This window comes from Fulmarus glacialis, unplaced genomic scaffold (assembly GCF_000690835.1).
Source record: "Fulmarus glacialis isolate BGI_N327 unplaced genomic scaffold, ASM69083v1 scaffold13230, whole genome shotgun sequence".
Taxonomy (NCBI): domain Eukaryota; kingdom Metazoa; phylum Chordata; class Aves; order Procellariiformes; family Procellariidae; genus Fulmarus; species Fulmarus glacialis.
This window is the reverse complement of record NW_009187171.1, coordinates 1-18,018: the sequence shown is the minus strand read 5'-3', so window position 1 is coordinate 18,018 and position 18,018 is coordinate 1. Positions and strand designations below refer to the sequence as shown.

Sequence of the window (18,018 nt, the reverse complement as noted above, 5' to 3'; positions counted from 1 at the left end):
TTGTATGTAAAATACAAGAAACCAACAAATCTGTTTTCTAGCAATTTAATCAAACATTGAGGTTAAACATTCTTTGATCCTTAAAACTCATTTTGTGGTTTAAAAAAATAATAAATGCTGCTGTCAAGAATAGATTGTATGGTATAATGTGAACTGTTTTTAGACTCAATGAAATTCTGTGATCAATATAAGATGGTCAGTGTAAGACACAGCGTGCTTCAGTGCAAGTACCAGACATTTAAATTACTCATCCAAGGTGTTCAGCAATTGATCACTTCATTAACTAGAGAGATCTCTTTTTTTATAGTGCAAAAAGAAAACACAAACTTGTTCCTTGACTTTTTGTTATGATAGTACAACCATTTTGAAGACTGTTGATCTTTCAGTATTTCTAGAACAAAAGAACCACTTGTGCTTTATTTTCCATAGATTATACCAAAAACAATACATCGTATATACTGAGAATATGGATTTATGTATTTGTTATACCCTAGGCATAACGATTTTTTAAGCTGCCTTGGTGCTTTATCCATAATCCCATTTACAGCAAACAATTGATTTACTTGTCATGAGACAGAGGGCAAAAATTTAGTTACTCAGATTTGCTTGTACCGCTTGGGTTTGATGTGTTGTCTTTCCTCTTCTACAGTGGGGCACAGACACTGATGAGTGGTTCAAACCCTATGTTGGGGTGCAACACTGGTGCCATAGCCCCTGCAGGTATAAATCTGAGTGGCATTTTACCATCAGGAGGTCTGGTACCAAATGCGCTGCCCGCTGCAATGCAGTCTGCCTCTCAAGCAGGTTAGTGTGAATAAGTTGAAAAGCCACCCTTCAGATAGGGACAGTGTGAAAACATATTGTGAAAACGATGGACGAAAGTGACCATTGTGTGAATAGATTGTGTATTTGATGGCTGGAGCTCGGGAACAACATACATATTTTTGCATTCGAAGTGTAGCCTATGTTTGTTTGAAATTGATTTTGAGGAGCTAGACTGGGGAAACATACTTGAAACCTGGACTGTTGGGTATGCTTAGTGGGAAGTTTGAGATAAACTCCAAATTCAAATGCAACGTTGATAATGATGACTGCTAAAAAAAAGGCATGACTGAACTTAGAAAGAGGCATCACTTTTTAAATCTGTGAGGCATTTTATTCTATCACTGGTACTGCTTTATTTTAGTAGGACAATTAATTAGCTCCTTATTGCCTTCAAATATGACTATATAAATCCGCATGCCTCAATATTCATTAAAGCAGCATTTAAATTTTTAGTTTATTTTTTCTGAAAAAATAATAAAGACAAATAAAAACCCTGATGTATGATTATGGAATCAGAAGTATAGAAGAGACTTCAAAATATCCATCCCTCATACTGAGGCAGAGTCAAATCTGTCTAAACCATACTGAACCAATGCTTAGCTGCTAAACTGGCTTTAAATACCTTCACTAAAGAAGATTCCAGTCTCCCTTGGTAGTTGTTTGGAGTAGTTCATTATGCGTACAAAATGTTTCCTTCTAATTGCAGTCCATCTCCTTAATTGCGAATTAAATTTTTTTTTTCTCCTGTTCCTTGCAGACATGAAAAATAGTTGTTCACCCTTTCTTTTTACCTTCTAAGTATCAAACATACTGTCATGTCCCACATTTGTCTTCTCTTTCTGATAGGTCGTATTTTTCAAACCTTTCATAATCCTGTCACTCTCTTCTAGACTGTCCAATTTGCTTACATCCTTCTTAAAATGTGATAACCAAAACTGGACACAAGCCTGAGCTTGGCTGATTTACCACTGTGGAGCACAGCAGAATAAATGCATCTCATCTCTTTCACAACATTCCTGTTAACATTTCCCCAAATGAGGTCTGCCTATTTTTTATTTGTATTTTTCGCAACGGCATTACATTAGCATAAGAATGGCTTTACTGGTTTAGGCCAAAAATCTGTCCAGTTTATATTCTGTCTCTGACAGTCGCCATTAGAGGATAGTTAGGAGAGAGTTTAAGACAAGGCAAAAGTGTGAAGTGAAACATCCCTTATATACAACTGTACCTCTTCTGGCAATCTACAGCTTTGAGACTTTCTCAGCTGAAGACTATCCACGTGGATCTCTGTGCTTGATATTCTGTGCTAGAATTCTAGTCTGTGGATTTATCTAATTGGTTTTTGAACCCGTTTATGTGTTTGGCATCTACAGCATCTTGTGACAGTGAGTTTTATAAATGTAAACTGTGTGAAGAGGTTCTTTTCTTTTGTGTGTTCTGTAGTTTGTGATATGGATGATTCGGATATGTTTGTGACTTGACTGTAACTTCTCACGTCCTTTCTTGCTGTATAGACACAAAGCTAGTTACTCACAATTTTGTACTTGTTCATTTGTCTTTTTTTAATTCCATGTTACTGATTTTTGGACCCTTTCTTCAATTCCTTAGGATTACTTTTAATTTTAATTCTGTCCTTTCAAGCACTATCTACCTGTACCGGTTTGGTGTCTCAGATTTTTACATGCTACTCTGTCGCCCACATAACAGATGGGAGTAGTGAGCTGAGCTAGGTCGGTGGCAGACCTCTGGGGGATTCTGTTTGACAGCTGCTGTTTTACTGGAGCGTTTGTATCAGTTCTGTACCCAATTCATAGCGTGCCACATGTACATCTTTTTTTAGTATAGCTTTGAAGAGTGCCGTGTGGAATAATGCCAAAAGCTCTACAAGTCAGATACATCTTGCCAGAAGCCCTTGGGAGGGTTGCTAAGACTTTGGATGGGATTGTTTTCTGTTGATTGAGAAACTGAGAGCCTGTTATTTCACTGAGCCCTTGAACATTTCTGGATTTACTGTACAAACAGTAAAACTTCTTAAAGCCAGAAGAATCACTGAAGAATAACTGCTATGATATTGTCCACATTCACCTTTGTGTAAATGCATTAACAGGTTATAGGTTTCAGGGTACAGTGATTAGTAGCGATACAGTTTTCTTTCCGTTTAGTCAGCTTTCTTTAACGTTGAATCTGGATAACTATGAACTTATCAACATTATGGAAAATGCAGCATTGTATTAAGTATAAAATTTAAACTTGCCAGTTTTCCAACTTCCAAATGTTTAGAAATGATCCCAGTGGAAAGGTGTATTAATTGCAATACACATATATAATTAAGTAAAGACTTCCTACTAATAAAAAGATGTTTTCTTTAACAGGCAGCCCCTTTGGTTTGAAAAATGCATCAAATCTTCGGCCCTTAAATCTTCTACAGGTAATTGATATACTTGGACACAATAATAATGATAATTTCTTAATTTTCTTTAGAGATGTGTTTAGTGCTGCTTACTGCATTGCCCCCCACAGATCTTTGAAGCCAGTTGATCAGACAAACCATTTACTGCAAATTTTAGTTGCTTATTTAAAACACTTACAACAAGAGAACAAGCTATTTCGTTAAGGATACCAGGTGGAAATTAGATTCTTAGCTCACAACAAAGCAGCTAGTTCTCAGTAACAATCTAAAACTGCTGACATTTGAATTCAAGAGATTAATGCTAAAATACAATCTTCTATTTTCAGAATTTGCCTAAGCTTTTATTGCAGATCATTCTTTAAACTGAAGTTATGATTATTTTAAAAGTACAAAACAGTACACAGCAGGATCACTCAGGGGTTACTGAGCTGAGCTGAACATGCACAGGCAGGTGCAGTAATAGTTTTAAAGAGCTTCTGGTAATGGAAATAGAAGTTCATGTAAGATAGGGAGTTTAGAACGTCTGTAAATGTTTTCTTTCCACTAAGCATACATACAAACACCAACATGAGCAAAAGTTGCTTATTATGTCGGAGCTCCATTTAAAAGCAGAACAGGGAGTGTTTGTGGAACTGGGTGTAGTTCCTGGATTTGAAGTCAGCTGCAAGTTACAGGTGCAGAAGTGCAGATTCAGTGTTGCACAAATGTTGCACCATGCTTCAAAAAATTAGTACCAGTAAAAGATGAGCTGTAGCTTTGCTACTTCCTCCTCCCACTCCTGTACACACTCCAGAAACATGGAAAAGGGCAGGCACAGGAGGCAGTTATGCCAGAGTAGAGCTCTTCTATAAAATTTAATGCTTGTATTTGTGTGATTCCATGTTGAAGTACATCCTTTCAAGCTACCTCTGCCACTCATATAAGCCAAGAGTAATTTGGCTGAAATCAGTGCAATTAAAGCTGGGGTAAGGGAGAGGAATCAAGACTGTTTAAGATTTTTTTGCATCAGACCTTGTTGATAGGAAGCATCTATTAAAGTTCAGTGGAATATTCTGGAAGTGAAAATAATATACAGTGCTTTTGAAGACTAGCCTTTACATTTCTAGTATCAGCAGAATCTCTACTATTTTAATTAGAATAATAAAAATGTATTTTTCTGTGGAAATATCTCACTGTAATTTAATGCAGGTTTGTTTTCTGAGCATAAGGCTTTTTCACAAACAGCAGCAATTGTAAACTTACTCATTTTAAAAGGATTAAAAAAAAAAACCCACAAAACAAAAAAAAAACCAAAAACAAACCTCCAAGGAGTACGTCATTATCAATGTCATGTTCATCCTAGGACAGTGGGAAACTCAGCAGTTTGATTGAATTATGCCTTTTGTTTTTAATCTTCAACAGCTTCCAGGTGGTTCACTTATTTTTAACCCACTCCAGCAACAACAGCAGCAGCAGCTGTCACAGTTTTCTCCACAGCAACAATCTCAGCAGCCTACAACCTGTAGTCCTCAGCAACAGGGAGAACAGGTGTGTGCTAACAGCCCTCAGTCTGGGGTGCATGGATGAAACAGTTTCTCCTATTCTCCCCATCTCCACAAGTAAATGAGCCTTTACACAATAGATCTGAAGCAGAGGGGGAGGAAAGTCTTCCTCCAAAACCTTCTCAAACTGCAAAGACTGCAGTGGCTTTGTTGCCATGGCTGGAGCTGGGTTATACTCCTTTATTTATATCCTGTATAGAAGAGCTATACAACTGGCTAAGCATTATCTTACTCTAGCATGAAGAGAGCCAGCCCACTGTATGAGTGGTGTAAAGTCAGCTTAGTGTTGTCCTGTTTGTCATAACTAGCAGATAACATCAGATGAACAGAGAAGAAACAGTCAGGATTACTAGAGTAACTAAAACTTCTTCCTTTCAGTGCTGTGAGTTGGCTTATCATCCTCACTGCTGTAGTTCAACAGAATTGTTCTCTTTGCACCAGAGAAAGTATCAGTTGGCTTTAAAGCTGTAATCTTAAGACACTTGCTCTACTGCTGCCTGTAATTAGTGTTAAAGGCTTTAACCAGTGAAGAAGTCTAAAGTCTTGATAGAGACCAAGCTGTCTGTTCTCAAAATGACAAATATTGAGTGGTTGTTTCTACCTGTGCCTAAAAATCTTACCAGCACTAATGCAGCAATTTGGGAAAACTAGCTGCTCTGCTTTTGTGTTCTTTATCTTTTGTCTTCCCAGACATGCAAGACTTCTGTTTACCAAATAGTCTCTACTGTATACTCAGTTTGTCATAATAATTTTGCTTGTGCTACCATAGACTGTTCATAAATAACATGCCTCTTTAAAATGTTTTTATGGTGTATGGTCTCCTGTGTCACAGGCCTTGTTCTGCAATGTGGGACAGTTTAATGGGAGACTTTCAGATTTATTCTCAGAATCCAAATGTCAGTTACTGGTTGAATTACTAAAAAAAAATTCATGCAAGCTCATACTATTCATGCAAGCTCATACTAAATAGACATACCAGTAGTATGTCTATTTTCTAGACATTGAACTTTAAGGGCATTTACAAAAAGGTTGATGTAAGCCTAGTCCTTCTTGTGGCAGAAAGTTCTTCTGGAGGACACCAATCTCTCTGCATTGCCTAACTTGCCCCAAGGAACACTCTCCTATCACGCATTATAGAGTAAGACTAGGGTTATTAGCTAAAATGAGCTATTATGAATACCAAATTCCTTAGCTTTCACTAAGGACAAGAACGTATATGTTCACAGTGCTGTAATCCAAGTGCTTAGTGGAAAAAATCTAAGCTCAAAAAGACCAACAATTTGCTGTGCTGCCAATGGAATGCATACATTCTCGTCTCATACTTAGGGTTTTTCCCCAAATGTTGGTTCTATGACTTTGTAAGTCTGTCTTAGTCGTCTTCATCGAGATGATGATGTCTTCTTAATGTGCAATCTTTTGGTCAAGTTCACCTAGATCTTCGTGGCATTATTTCATATGGTTATTCTAAAGAAGCATTGCAACTCCTGGAAATGCACCAGCTCAAAAGCTTTTTTTTTTCTGACTGATAAGCCATGTAGTTTGCTTGAATCACATATATAATACTTTATTTCCCCACTTTATGAATCAATGCATAATTGCATAAAAGTTCTAGAAAAGGTCCTAATTGAATACCCTTTGACTTCAGTAGACACTAGATCAGACTCCACTAATCCCATCTGAGTGAGAACCACTCTGTTTTGAAAATAAAATTTTAAAAGCAGGGTTTGCATTTTTTATGAAATCAAGGAGTGCATGGCACAATATGAATATGTCAATGTAAGTTTCAGACTTTTCACATTTTGATTGATTAGGAGCTTTGCACATGGATGGTTTCAGGTATTACCTGAAGACTTTGGGGTTAGGAGTGGGAAATGTCATAAGATTGCAATGATAAACTGTAGTCTCTGCTGACTGCAGGGAAGTTGACAACAGCATGGGACTTCTGCTGGGTAACAGGCATAATACCATTTCTGCCAAAACAGAGCTGTTCTGGGGCATTCAACATCTGTTTGTTCTACTATAATAGTGACTACACTATAGCCTGTATCTACACGCACTGGAAGATGTAAATTAAATGTTTTTAAATGGCACTTCAAAAGTTTGCCTTCACTGGCTTTATTTACTTATTCATTGATACCAAAGTTTGGTAATAAGGATCAAGCTTTTCATTTTTGCTAGGGGTCTGACCAAGGTCCATCCAGTCAAGATCAGGCATTATCTGCCCAACAAGCTGCTGTAATTAACCTGACTGGAGTAGGGAATTTTATGCAACCTCAAGCCACAGGTATGTGCTTGCTGAGCCTCCTTTTGTAGTTAAGTGTGTTATCTTGATAAATTCACACTGAAATGAAGTTTGGTCTTAAAGAAGTCTTACATTAGATCAGAACAATTTACTATTTATTATTAGCACATGAATTATACAAGAAACACTGGACTTTCAAAGCATGCACTTTTCTGCTTTCTTTGCAGTTAAGTGTAGTAAATTGATAATATCACATGAAAATAAGTCACACTTGATACAAAAAGAACATACAGGGAACTTCCGTGCCAAACTTCATTGAGGAATGTTTCTTTAACTGTGTGCTTAACATCCAGTACAGAAACCTCTTTGTGTCTCCACAAGCACTCCATAATCTAGTTTTGTTCTAACTAACAGAGTACGTATATCATGTATACTTTATTCTGCACTGTTTCCAATTTGACTCTGAAGCTAATTCTATTGATCCCCCTTTTCTGTTACACTCTATTCCTATGTCTTCCTTGCCTGACCCTGACAAACTCGACCTGACCTCTTTGACCTGCCTGCTTTCCCCTTCTCCTTTCTTAGTGTTGTCTCAGCTTGGCTCTGCCGTGAACAGACCTGGGCAAAGCCTTCCTCAGCAGAGACTCCAGCTCTCTTCTGCCTTACAACAGCAACAGCAACAAGCCTTGCAGCAGCAGCAGCAACAGATACAAGTAATCCAGCAACTTCACTCTGACTGTTTAAAAAAAAAAAAAAAAAAAATAAAATTCGCAGCTCCAAAACCAAAAATCTTGCCCCTTTGACTTTTTTTTTTTTTTTTTTTTAAAACTAATGTCTTTATGGTCTCACAAATGAAAAAAAACCCATGACTTTTGGCAAACTGTATCATGAAAGACTTGAAATCTATGGTTCTCTCAGCTTGGAGCACTGAATTTATTTTTATTCATTTAAGCCATCCACCTTCCTGATTTGCTAACATTCAAGGAGTGCTTGTGGCACATATCTAAATAAGCTCTGCCAGATGCCAGTAGATTTCAAAATAGCATGAATGTAAGCACCTGTAAGTTCAAATGTAGCACTGCTACAATCAGTACATGGAGGCAACAGCTGTGGCAAAGCATTCCTTTAGCATTCTGTCATTCAGATGCTTTATGAAAATATTTTAATATTTTTTAGCACACAGTCTCCTCTTTGTGATACATGTAGAAAATACATACAATGCATACACTGAAAAGGTATTATGTTAAAAATGTACTGTGTAACCCAAACATTCACTGAAGTTGCTGAGTTACTGCAGTTACTGCAATGGAGAGAAAGGGCAAAGAAACAAAGCTGTCCGAGTACGTGTGTAAAATGTCAGATATGCCCTCAGCAGGCTTCTGTGCCACTGGTGCTGCTTGACTGTACTCATTGCCCCAGTACATGGTGTATTCCTTTTGTCAACCTGGTGCGTCCTCATTTTTTTTCTTTTCATTTTTTGCCCCCACCTTCCTCTCATTCTTCCTGATGTGAAACGTAGCTTTAGAGTCAACACTAACAAGCTTTTTCTCCCCCTTCCTCTTCACGGCAGCAGTTGCGATTCTTGCAGCATCAAATGGCTATGGCAGCAGCAGCAGCAGCACAAGCAGCTCACCTGCGTCATCAACAGCATTCAGGCAGCCACTCAAAAAGTAAAAGAAAAAGAGGCACACCGGCCCCTCCAAAATCCTGAGACTTGCTTGCTTTTTTTTTTTCCTCCCTCCCAAATAAAAAATTGATTCAGAGGGGATTTTTTTTTTCAGATTAAAAAGGAGAAAGCTTAAAAACAGATCAGTGTTTTACATTACTGGTGGGAAAATGAACTTTTGACGTTACACTGAAATAAATAAACTGGTTTTGGAAGCCAACCTTACAGAACTTAGAGATTTCATCTATAAAGCAGCTAGGGTCTGGTTTCCTTAAGTCACTTAATTTTTTAACAGAACGTTTTATCTTGTATTTTTTACCACTCAGCAGCATTGTACATAGTATAAGGGTGAAAAACATTTTAGAAAAAATGAACTTTGTAAATGTAGTATTGGTATTTGTTTATTTAGTATAAAAGGTTTGTGAACACTGTAACAAATACAATTTTTACAAATCCATTTTTGAAAAGATCTCTCCTTTTGTTCACTTGGGCTTTATACTTTTTATTACTTTGTCTATCAGCTTCTTTACTTCTTTGTGCCTTGTAATTGCTCTGCTGATACAGTCCTGAAGCTTGGCTCCCGTAAGAGGACTTCCACCTAAAAGTTAAAGGGAACAATTTGATTTTCTATTTATACTTCAGTTAAGTATCTCTAAATGTGTTTTCCAAATGAGAGTATTATGTAATACAGTAATTCTCATGACCAACAAGTTTCACTTGGGGAGCATACATGTTCCCCAACTCTAGCCTCAGGCAAAGAAAACAGAAACAAACTAGAGGTGTAACAGGAGACGTGCTCAAATTTTGTCCTTTGCTGTACGTAGGTCAAGCTGTGACTTCTTTTTGAACTTTGAATAGAATAGACTATTTCAGTTGGAATGGACCTACAACTTTTTCAAAATGAATTTCAAGAGCAAGTCATTTAATAATAAGTACTCAAGCAGACAGCACCCACATTTTACAAAAAAAATCAAGGTCAAGAAAAATTATAATCTCCATAGGTTCCTGTGTAGTAAACATGGAAGTACCTGGCTTATGGACAGAACATAGTCTGCCTTCATCATCAGTTACAATAGTTACTGTTCCAGTTGCTAAGTCTTCTTCTTCAGCAGTTGGATCAACAATGAGTAATGTGCTTGTGAAAGAAGAACATATGCACACACATCAGTATATGTTGCGCCATTAACATTATTGCAAAGTACATATAACTTACTAATTTTTGCTTAGAAAATACTCATAGGTGGATTTGGTGTTCAGGCTTATCTGTTTTCTTACCAAAATGCACCAATTTAAAGAAAGAAAAAAAAAATGAAGTGGGAGATTCTACATATTCAGGTGCACATGTCTGTTAAAATACTAGCTGTTGAAAATACAGCTTTTATGCCTAAGTTTCATAGATTTGTGATACTTGCATATTGCAGGAAAATGCCATGAAACTGCCATTTGCAATATGCAGTCACTTATTTCATAGTTATGCAAAGAAAATGGCATTGGTTTTAGGTGTAGGCTGCACTAATGTCTACGAGACCTTAAGGCAAAACTCATTTCCATAGTAAATTCACCAAAGTAGTTCTCAGTTTCTTGTCAGAGAACTCGAACACCACTCAGGGAATAGTTCAAAAATGGATTTACTGGGTTCCTTAAGGCAGCCAAAATAAGCTGTCGTACATCACATGATGCAGATCATTAAAAGAGATTAAATATTGTTATTTTTGAACCATTTAGTAAGTTAAAAATAGAGCAAACTAATGGAAAAAGAAAAAAAGGGGATCTAAAAAACGTTGCACAACAAGAAAAACTTGAACTTAAAAAAAGCTGAATAACCACTGTTCAGCCTTAGTTTCTTTAAAAAATAATAATAAAAAAAAATCACTACCATTACAAACATTTGGCTGAAGTGCAGGTATCATGACAGGAAAGACTTTAGCTGAAGTTTTCATGAAGCCTCAGTTTATGCTGTTAAATTAAAATTTAGTATTGATGTAATCAAACTCAATTTAGCAGCTGGAATACACCTATGCTAAGTGATGTTTATGACAAGTTTGCAGGGGGGAAGTCAGTAGCAAGGCTATAGGAGCTGATTACACAAAATAGATGGAAGGATAACAGAATTTTTCAATTTGAACTCATATGCAATGCATACTTGAGTAATTTAGAACTTCACCAATAGTTTCAGATTGCCATTAACAGCAATAGTGTAACGAAAACATCAGTCCGTAGCTACACTACTCAAAAATACTGTTTTATTAATTCTACCCACACTCACTGTGCAGCATCGTCCCTTTGCATGACACAGGGGCCTGGCACACATGGAGAGTTCGGTGCATCAGAATTATTATTTACGTACAGGTTGACTCCATAGGAGCCAGCTGTGGAGCTGCGCAGTGCTCTGCAACAGCGCTCCTTGACCATGGCCACACTATCCAGCAACCCAGAAGTTTTATTTATTCAAGTAGGGCTTTTACACAGAAGAAAAATGTCTCTGGAAGCCAGAGTATGTAAAGCATATTATTTAGAGTGCTGTGTCAACAGCTGTAGAAAAACTAGTAAACCAGAATTAAAGGAAAAAAAAAAAAAAACCAAAACCCTAAACCACACAACACAGGCACACACCCCCTCAATATTTAGTTCTAGGAGCTAAAGGGAGACTTAAGTAACTTGTTTGATGCAACAGTCTGTTTCAGTGAAGGGAACAAAGCCCAACAGACTGTCACTGAAAGCTTTCTTCCAAAGGCAACTTTTTTGTCTATTGGTAAGCATGTGTGATTTGTGTGCAAATAATATCCTACTGACAACTGCCTACCATGCTATCCAAACTCTCTCACTTTCAGCCTACATCAAACTTCAGACCCACAAGAACTGGTATTAAAGCAGTTAACAGAAGCGCTCTAAAGTACTGATAACTTTCTGCTTTGATTCATTCTGGTAATCACTTGGTCAATGTTTGAGTATAGTGCTCCCCCCACCCCATCTCATATTTAAATGAAAGGGCCTATTAATCATTTCTGCCAATACAGATTAATGTGCCATAAACCCCTGACATCTCTATATACACCTAAATCTTAAATCAGATTCATAGCACAGTGAGCATCATCTTATTTGTCATTTTCTACTTTTCAAACGGATATCACTATAAATAACTGCATTTCTTATAAACAGCAACAGAACACATACTTAACGTACTTGGACTGATGAAGGGCCAGTAAACAACTTCAGGTGAGGAGTCAAGTTATTGGATGTGATAATTCGGAATTCTCATAATCAGATTCTTTACCTACGTGAACAATGCCTTAAGAGTGCTGGTCAGACTTCATCTTGGGTAATTATGTTTTCAGTTATCCAGAGGTTCTGTTGTTCTAACTGGACCATTACTTCGTACTTCCTCTGTTGACTAAATCCTTGGTATAAGCTGTTCAAAAACTACCTACCATCTTTTATATCAGTTATTTACATAGGCTTCTAAAACATTAATTGCAGTGGTAACATTCTTTTGTCTCAAAGATACTGCAAAAACATAAAACAATACCTATTCCCATACTTTTAAGCATATCTTTTAGGTTGGGAACCAGTTCTGCTTTAAGTCACAGGAAGAAGTTGGACAGACTTCGTTTTGTTCTACATACTCATTCATATCACAGAACTACAGGTCAGTTCAACAAGAGAGGCCGCAGCTTTAAGATCAAGTGGAACAGCATTGCCTGAGACTGCACGTTCTTCACTAGCAGAAGTGCATAAGAAGTGCAGAAACATCATTGATTGCATCCTCTGTCTTTCACTTCTTTAACATACACAGTTGTTTTCGTAAGTACAAAACAGTTACGAACTTACTCATCAAATATAGCAAATGACGTGGCAACTGGATGCTTTCTGATAATCAAAGGATTCTTCTGTTTTAAATTAACTTCTGATAAACCAGTTTCTTCATTCATAGTAACTGATGGCAACTGTACTGAAGAGATGAAAAAATGACAATGGTATAATATTAAACATTGCTGGTTTTAGTAGGCCTAGAGATGTCCAAGACTACTGAAATATAAGCTGTTATTTTACCATATTGGTAAGCCACTGCAAGCAGATCAGGATAGAGTTTTGGCTACATTACTGGTGTTCTGTACAAAAAATTTCTTGAATCTGAGGAAAGTATTTAGCTTAGTACTACCCATTCAAGAAAGTATTCTCCTCAAGCTAACACTCTTCCTTACACAGAAGCATTTTCCAAAATGCCATATAGTTATAATACCTTTAGAGTAATATTTTACAGAAAGTGCTTTTCCCCAAAAAGCCTATTGGACACAATAAAAACCCATGCAATCTGATCTTCAGATAACACTTGCTCTGACAACCCATACAGTGTTAGAGACAAGAAAATCAAAAGCAAAGTAGCTATAGGAATTCAAAGGCAAGCAATTCAGTTAGAAAAGGAGGCCTTGCTGTAAGCTTCCCTTTATACTGCCTCCTACGTGCATTTATAACCCACATACCTGTGAATAATCAATCCATATGTTGCATGCATGAAAGGCAGTTTTTTCAAACTACAATGCATTAAGCTAGGAATATTCTGTTGTGACAAATAAGCAAAACCCCCAACAACTTATTCTGCCTACACAAAATACATTAACAAGGTAAGACCCTGATCTAGACATTAAAGTCATTTATAACCACTGCTGAAAGATTCAGATCTCTGACACAGAAGAACACATGACAGAATAGCTATTAGTCTTATTACACAGCAATAATACACACGCAAAAAGATCCTACTCCCCAGGTGTTACACATCTATGGCATCCATACCATCATTTCCACTTTGTATTTGCATTTTAGTAATTTGGCATTCAAAAGACAGGAAAAAAGCAGTCTTAAGGAATTCTGAACCAGTTACCTATTCACCATGATTCAAAACTAACATATTTATCCAAGGAACGCTAATCAGAGTGTGTCTCTTGCTCTAGAGAAGACTTACCATTTTTTAATGCTGCTAACAAAGCAAAGGCGCTGGCATCCAAAACATTTCCATCATAGTCCAGACATATGATATCACAGTATAACACCCAAGCAAGCTATCAAAAAAGGTTTGCACATGTGAGATGTTACAGCAGCTAAGCAAATGGTGCAATATCTAAGAAAATGCTGGCCACGTGAACAAAGATAATTATTTCTATCATACGATTTTTACACTTCAGATGTAAACCAAGCTATGAAGACTAACAAGCAAAAACAACAACAAAACAACCTATAACCCCAAATACCTCCTTTAATGTCTCAACACCGTGATCTTGTTAGTATGTCCATCTTCATTTTGAGATACAACTCACCTTGCCATTTGCAATACATAGATCTTCTTTCGCTATTATCTGTGAACTAAAATAAAATGAGAGAGTAAACCAGGAAATAGAAAATTGTCTTGCAGAGTTATTTGTGTTTTAAATGCATTAAGATGATTCTTACTTTTCAATCGCATCTGCAATGAACTGGCTTGCTGCTTGAGCCTCTTCACCAGGTGGTCCAGAGCGAAACCTCGTTGAACAGAGGGATGGCAGTTCTACATTTGGAACTAGGTAGCAAGAATCGTTAGTCATAAACTAAAGAAAGCAGGCAATAGGATATCAAAAACAGAAATAAGACAATACACGCTCTTAATACCATTTTATGTACTTGAAATGAAAGGCAAGACCAAGAATTTTTCAACCAAGCCTTCCTACTTCTCCCCTCAAAAATAAAGTTACGCATGAGTTTGTATTAAAGAACTTGTAGTACTCTGTACTCAGAAACTATATATTCCATGGAGAAGCACATACTCCTACCACTTTCTTTGTAATCGTGCTATGAATATCATGACCCCACACAAACTCTTCAAGTGTTAAGCTCTCTTAAGTAGATCAAGAAACAACAGCATTTTCATCCCACTGCCTGACTTTACTGGTATGCTATCTGCTTTTCATCAACCATTAAAACCTGATGCTTTAGACTTGAAGCAAAAATATGCATAAACATTTGTGAAAAACACCTAGGCATAATCAAATTCACTGAAAACAACATACTTTGGAGATGCCTTATAAAAAGGTGATTTAGTCTAAGCTCTCAGTTCCACAGAATTATTTTATTTCAAAAGAAAATCCAAACAGGAGTGAGGATGTACCCTTGAGACTTCTACAGTTCTCTGAGAAATAAACAGGGTTTATTTCACTGTTTTTAAGAGTTGAATTTTTTGCCTACTGGGACTTAAAGACAAAAGTTGATGCACCTTTGCACAACCTTGCATGCCACAATCTTTTACAGATTAACTACCTTCCCCCCTCTTAACATACGTACTAACACCTGTTGTAGGTTTGTTTTCAGCCTGGACTGGAATCAGCAATAAAACGTAGCTTTACATGGAAAACTCACAAGCAGAGCAGGGGGAATTCTGAAATTTCTGAAGTACCACTGCCTATATGCCAATTTGGAAACTGATTTTAAGGAAAGTAATACAATTTTACCCAAATTCATTCTTTTAAGAAGTCTTCACAACACACTCAATCTGTCCCATCATTACAGCCTTTTGGCTGAAGCAATACAAGTTCTGAGTAAGATCCATACTGAAAAGCTTACCAATATATCCCTTATTAGCAGAATCTACTGCGGGTGCAGCAAGTTCCTGGAGAAAAAAAAAAGACAAAACTGAAGAGCTGAATTTTGTACAAAAATATTTTACAGCTATTCTATATATGAATGGTCATTTTCTTGCCAGTTATCGTTACAAAGAGATTTACATGAGCCATTTTTAATCATTCCCTGTCTGTATTTTTCCTGTGGGAAAACTCAATACCGGGACATGAAGCGATTTGTCACACAGTTCATGGCAGGCCAGCAGTAAAGTTGAGGCTACAAGGCACTTAACAGTCCAGCCAACTAATTACCAATGCATTTATTGATCAATATTCAGTAACTCTTCAATTACACAGCTTTTATCTAGAAATAACAAAGACTTCATTTTTGTATGTATCTTTCCCCATACACAATACACACCACAAAAATACATGTTCTCAGACTATACAAGTAGGATTAGACAATTAAATTATATATTAACTTTCATGTCTGAAAGTAACTCAGGTGAAAGACTGTAATTGTGTCTGACTGACATATTATTGTAACGCTGCAGGAGATTCAGTCTAAACACGAACGCACAAGTTCAGCTAACTGCTAAATTAAAATAAAAACCATACCGCTTTAACTCCACAAATCACTGTAGTATTTCCTAACTTCACCAGGGCAGAACCATCAGCAGTTGTAATTGAACCTGAAGAGAGAAAGTACTGTTCAATAAAATCTATTTTTCCATTCAAAGGGCCTTAACTAACATCCACCTTCAAAAAGTGTTTACTTTCCATCATTTTATACTAAACACAAGCAAAGTCTCAATGAATCCAGGGTGGGAACAGAATCTCTGTATTAAACAGTCAATCACGCAGAATCACACAGAATGGTTGAGGCTGGAGAGGACCGCTGGTCCAACTCCCCTGCTCAAGCAGGGCCACGTAGAGCTGGCTGCCCAGGACCTTAACCAGACGTATCCTCCCTCCCCAAAGAGGGAGACTCCACAACTTCTCTACGCAACCTGTGCCAGTGCTCGGTCACCCTCACAGTGAAAAAGTGTTTCCTCATGTTCACAGGCAACCACTTGTGTTTCACTTTGTGCCCACTGCCTCGTGTCCTGGCACTGGGCAGCACTGAATAGAACCTGGCTCTGTCTTCTTTACACCCTCACTTGAGGTATTTATATACACTGATAAGATCCCCCCCTCAGCCTTCTCTTCTCCAGGCTGAACAGTCCCAGCTCTCTCAGTCTTTTCTCACAGGAGAGATGCTCCAGTCCTTTCATCATCTTCATGGACCTTTGTTGGACTCTCTCCAGTATGTCCATATCTCTCTTGTACTGGGGAGCCCAGAACCAGACACAGCACTGCAGGTGTGGCCTCACCAGCGCTGAATAAAGGGGAAGGACCACCTCCATCAACCTGCTGGCAATACTTTGCCTAATGCAGCCCAGGATAACATTGGCCTTCTTTGCAACAAGGGCACATTGCTGGCTCATGTTTAACCTTGTGTCCACCAGGGCGCCCTGGTCCTTTTGTGCCAAGCTGCTTTCCAGCTGGCTGTCCCCCAGCATATATGGGTGCCTGGGGCTGTTCCTGCCCAGGCGCAGGACTTTGTGCTTCTCCTTGTTGACCTTCATGTGGTTCCTGTCAGCTCATTTCTCCAGCCTGTCAAGATCCCTCTGGACAGCAGCACAACCCTCTGGCATATCGGCCACTCTGCCCAATTTGGTGTCATCTGCGAACTTGCTGAGGGTACACTTTGCCCCATCATCCAGATCATTAATGAAGATGGTGAACAGGATTGGACGCAGTATTGATCCCTGGCGTACTTTTTTAAACCAGAAATCATAGATGGTTACTGTAAGTCCACCTTCTGGCTGACTTACAGCAAGACTTAATGGAAGGCAGCATTGTACAATGGAAGAGACCTGCAGTGTCAAGTTTGAGCAATAATCAGCAACTATTCCATGCTAGTACACTAACCTGTATTTTACTTTTAGAAATTATGAGGTGTAAGAAAGGCAGGTAAGGTGCTGCTGCTGCTCACTGCATAACAGGTATCTCACCTCTGCTTGAGACAGTTGCTCATCAAGCTTAGAACCAAGCAGAAGCCAGGAGTCACTGCCCCTTTCAAGATGCTAGGGCATCAATTTCACGCCAGTCAGTATGTACTTAGACACTGCCTGCAGCATCTATAACATATGCTGCTAATCTTAGAAAGAGACAAGCTTCCACAACCACATAAATTGTGCTGTGAATACCAGCCCAGGAGCAGGACTGAATAACAACGCTCAAATACATTACCGTACCATGCATTCTCTTTAATGCTTGTTGAAACTATAAATAAAAATCCTTCCTCTTTCTTGTTTTAAAATGCAAGAACCAAGAAAACTGATTAGCAAGTCATTAAGGTTACTATTATAATATGAGATTAATAATATCTCCCCCGTTATTATTATTCCAAATAAGCACTTGCCTATGTTGACAGTGGTTGCCCGGAATTCACCTAACTCCCTTCCATCAGGTCGACAGTTCTCTTTCTAAACAAAAATTAGAAATTTCAAATTAGAAAACATGTTTTATTAAATAACACACCAGTATTTATGCTATAAGAGTTCATATAAAGTAGTACTCTCTTCTTTTTAGCAGAAATATGCAGCTACAAAAATGCTAGGGAAAACTCGATCACATCCTAGACAGTTTTTCATCGACTAATATGTAGTTTGTGGTTGTAGGCCGGCAAAAAACTATTTTTTAAA

At 37.8% G+C, this 18,018-nt stretch overlaps 2 protein-coding genes across 2 annotated transcripts; one reads left to right on the top strand and one right to left on the bottom strand.

Annotated features, from left to right (window-relative positions):
- The first annotated feature begins 521 nt into the window (after positions 1-521).
- Positions 522-9,141, top strand: SUPT20H (suppressor of Ty 20 homolog (S. cerevisiae)). Its single transcript, XM_009574165.1, has 4 exons — positions 522-804; positions 3,198-3,253; positions 6,955-7,060; positions 8,589-9,141. The coding sequence occupies exons 1-4, from the start codon at positions 666-668 to the stop codon at positions 8,690-8,692; spliced, it is 405 nt and encodes a 134-aa protein (XP_009572460.1). The 5' UTR covers positions 522-665; the 3' UTR covers positions 8,693-9,141.
- Positions 9,068-17,799, bottom strand: EXOSC8 (exosome component 8; the record flags this gene model as incomplete). Its single annotated transcript, XM_009574176.1, has 9 exons — positions 9,068-9,282; positions 9,713-9,819; positions 12,513-12,633; positions 13,645-13,741; positions 13,997-14,042; positions 14,130-14,235; positions 15,273-15,318; positions 15,887-15,960; positions 17,736-17,799. Coding segments are annotated over 9 exons (777 nt in total), but the record flags the coding sequence as incomplete, so codon positions are not given.
- Between the last annotated feature and the right edge of the window lie 219 nt (positions 17,800-18,018).

Excerpts from the sequence above, each read along its gene's own strand:
- SUPT20H (XM_009574165.1), top strand. The coding sequence starts at position 666 with ATGAGTGGTTCAAACCCTATGTTGGGGTGCAACACTGGTGCCATAGCC. Across the intron at positions 805-3,197 it reads GCAGTCTGCCTCTCAAGCAG|GCAGCCCCTTTGGTTTGAAA; the intron begins GTTAGTGTGAAT and ends TTTCTTTAACAG. Across the intron at positions 7,061-8,588 it reads TATGCAACCTCAAGCCACAG|CAGTTGCGATTCTTGCAGCA; the intron begins GTATGTGCTTGC and ends TCTTCACGGCAG.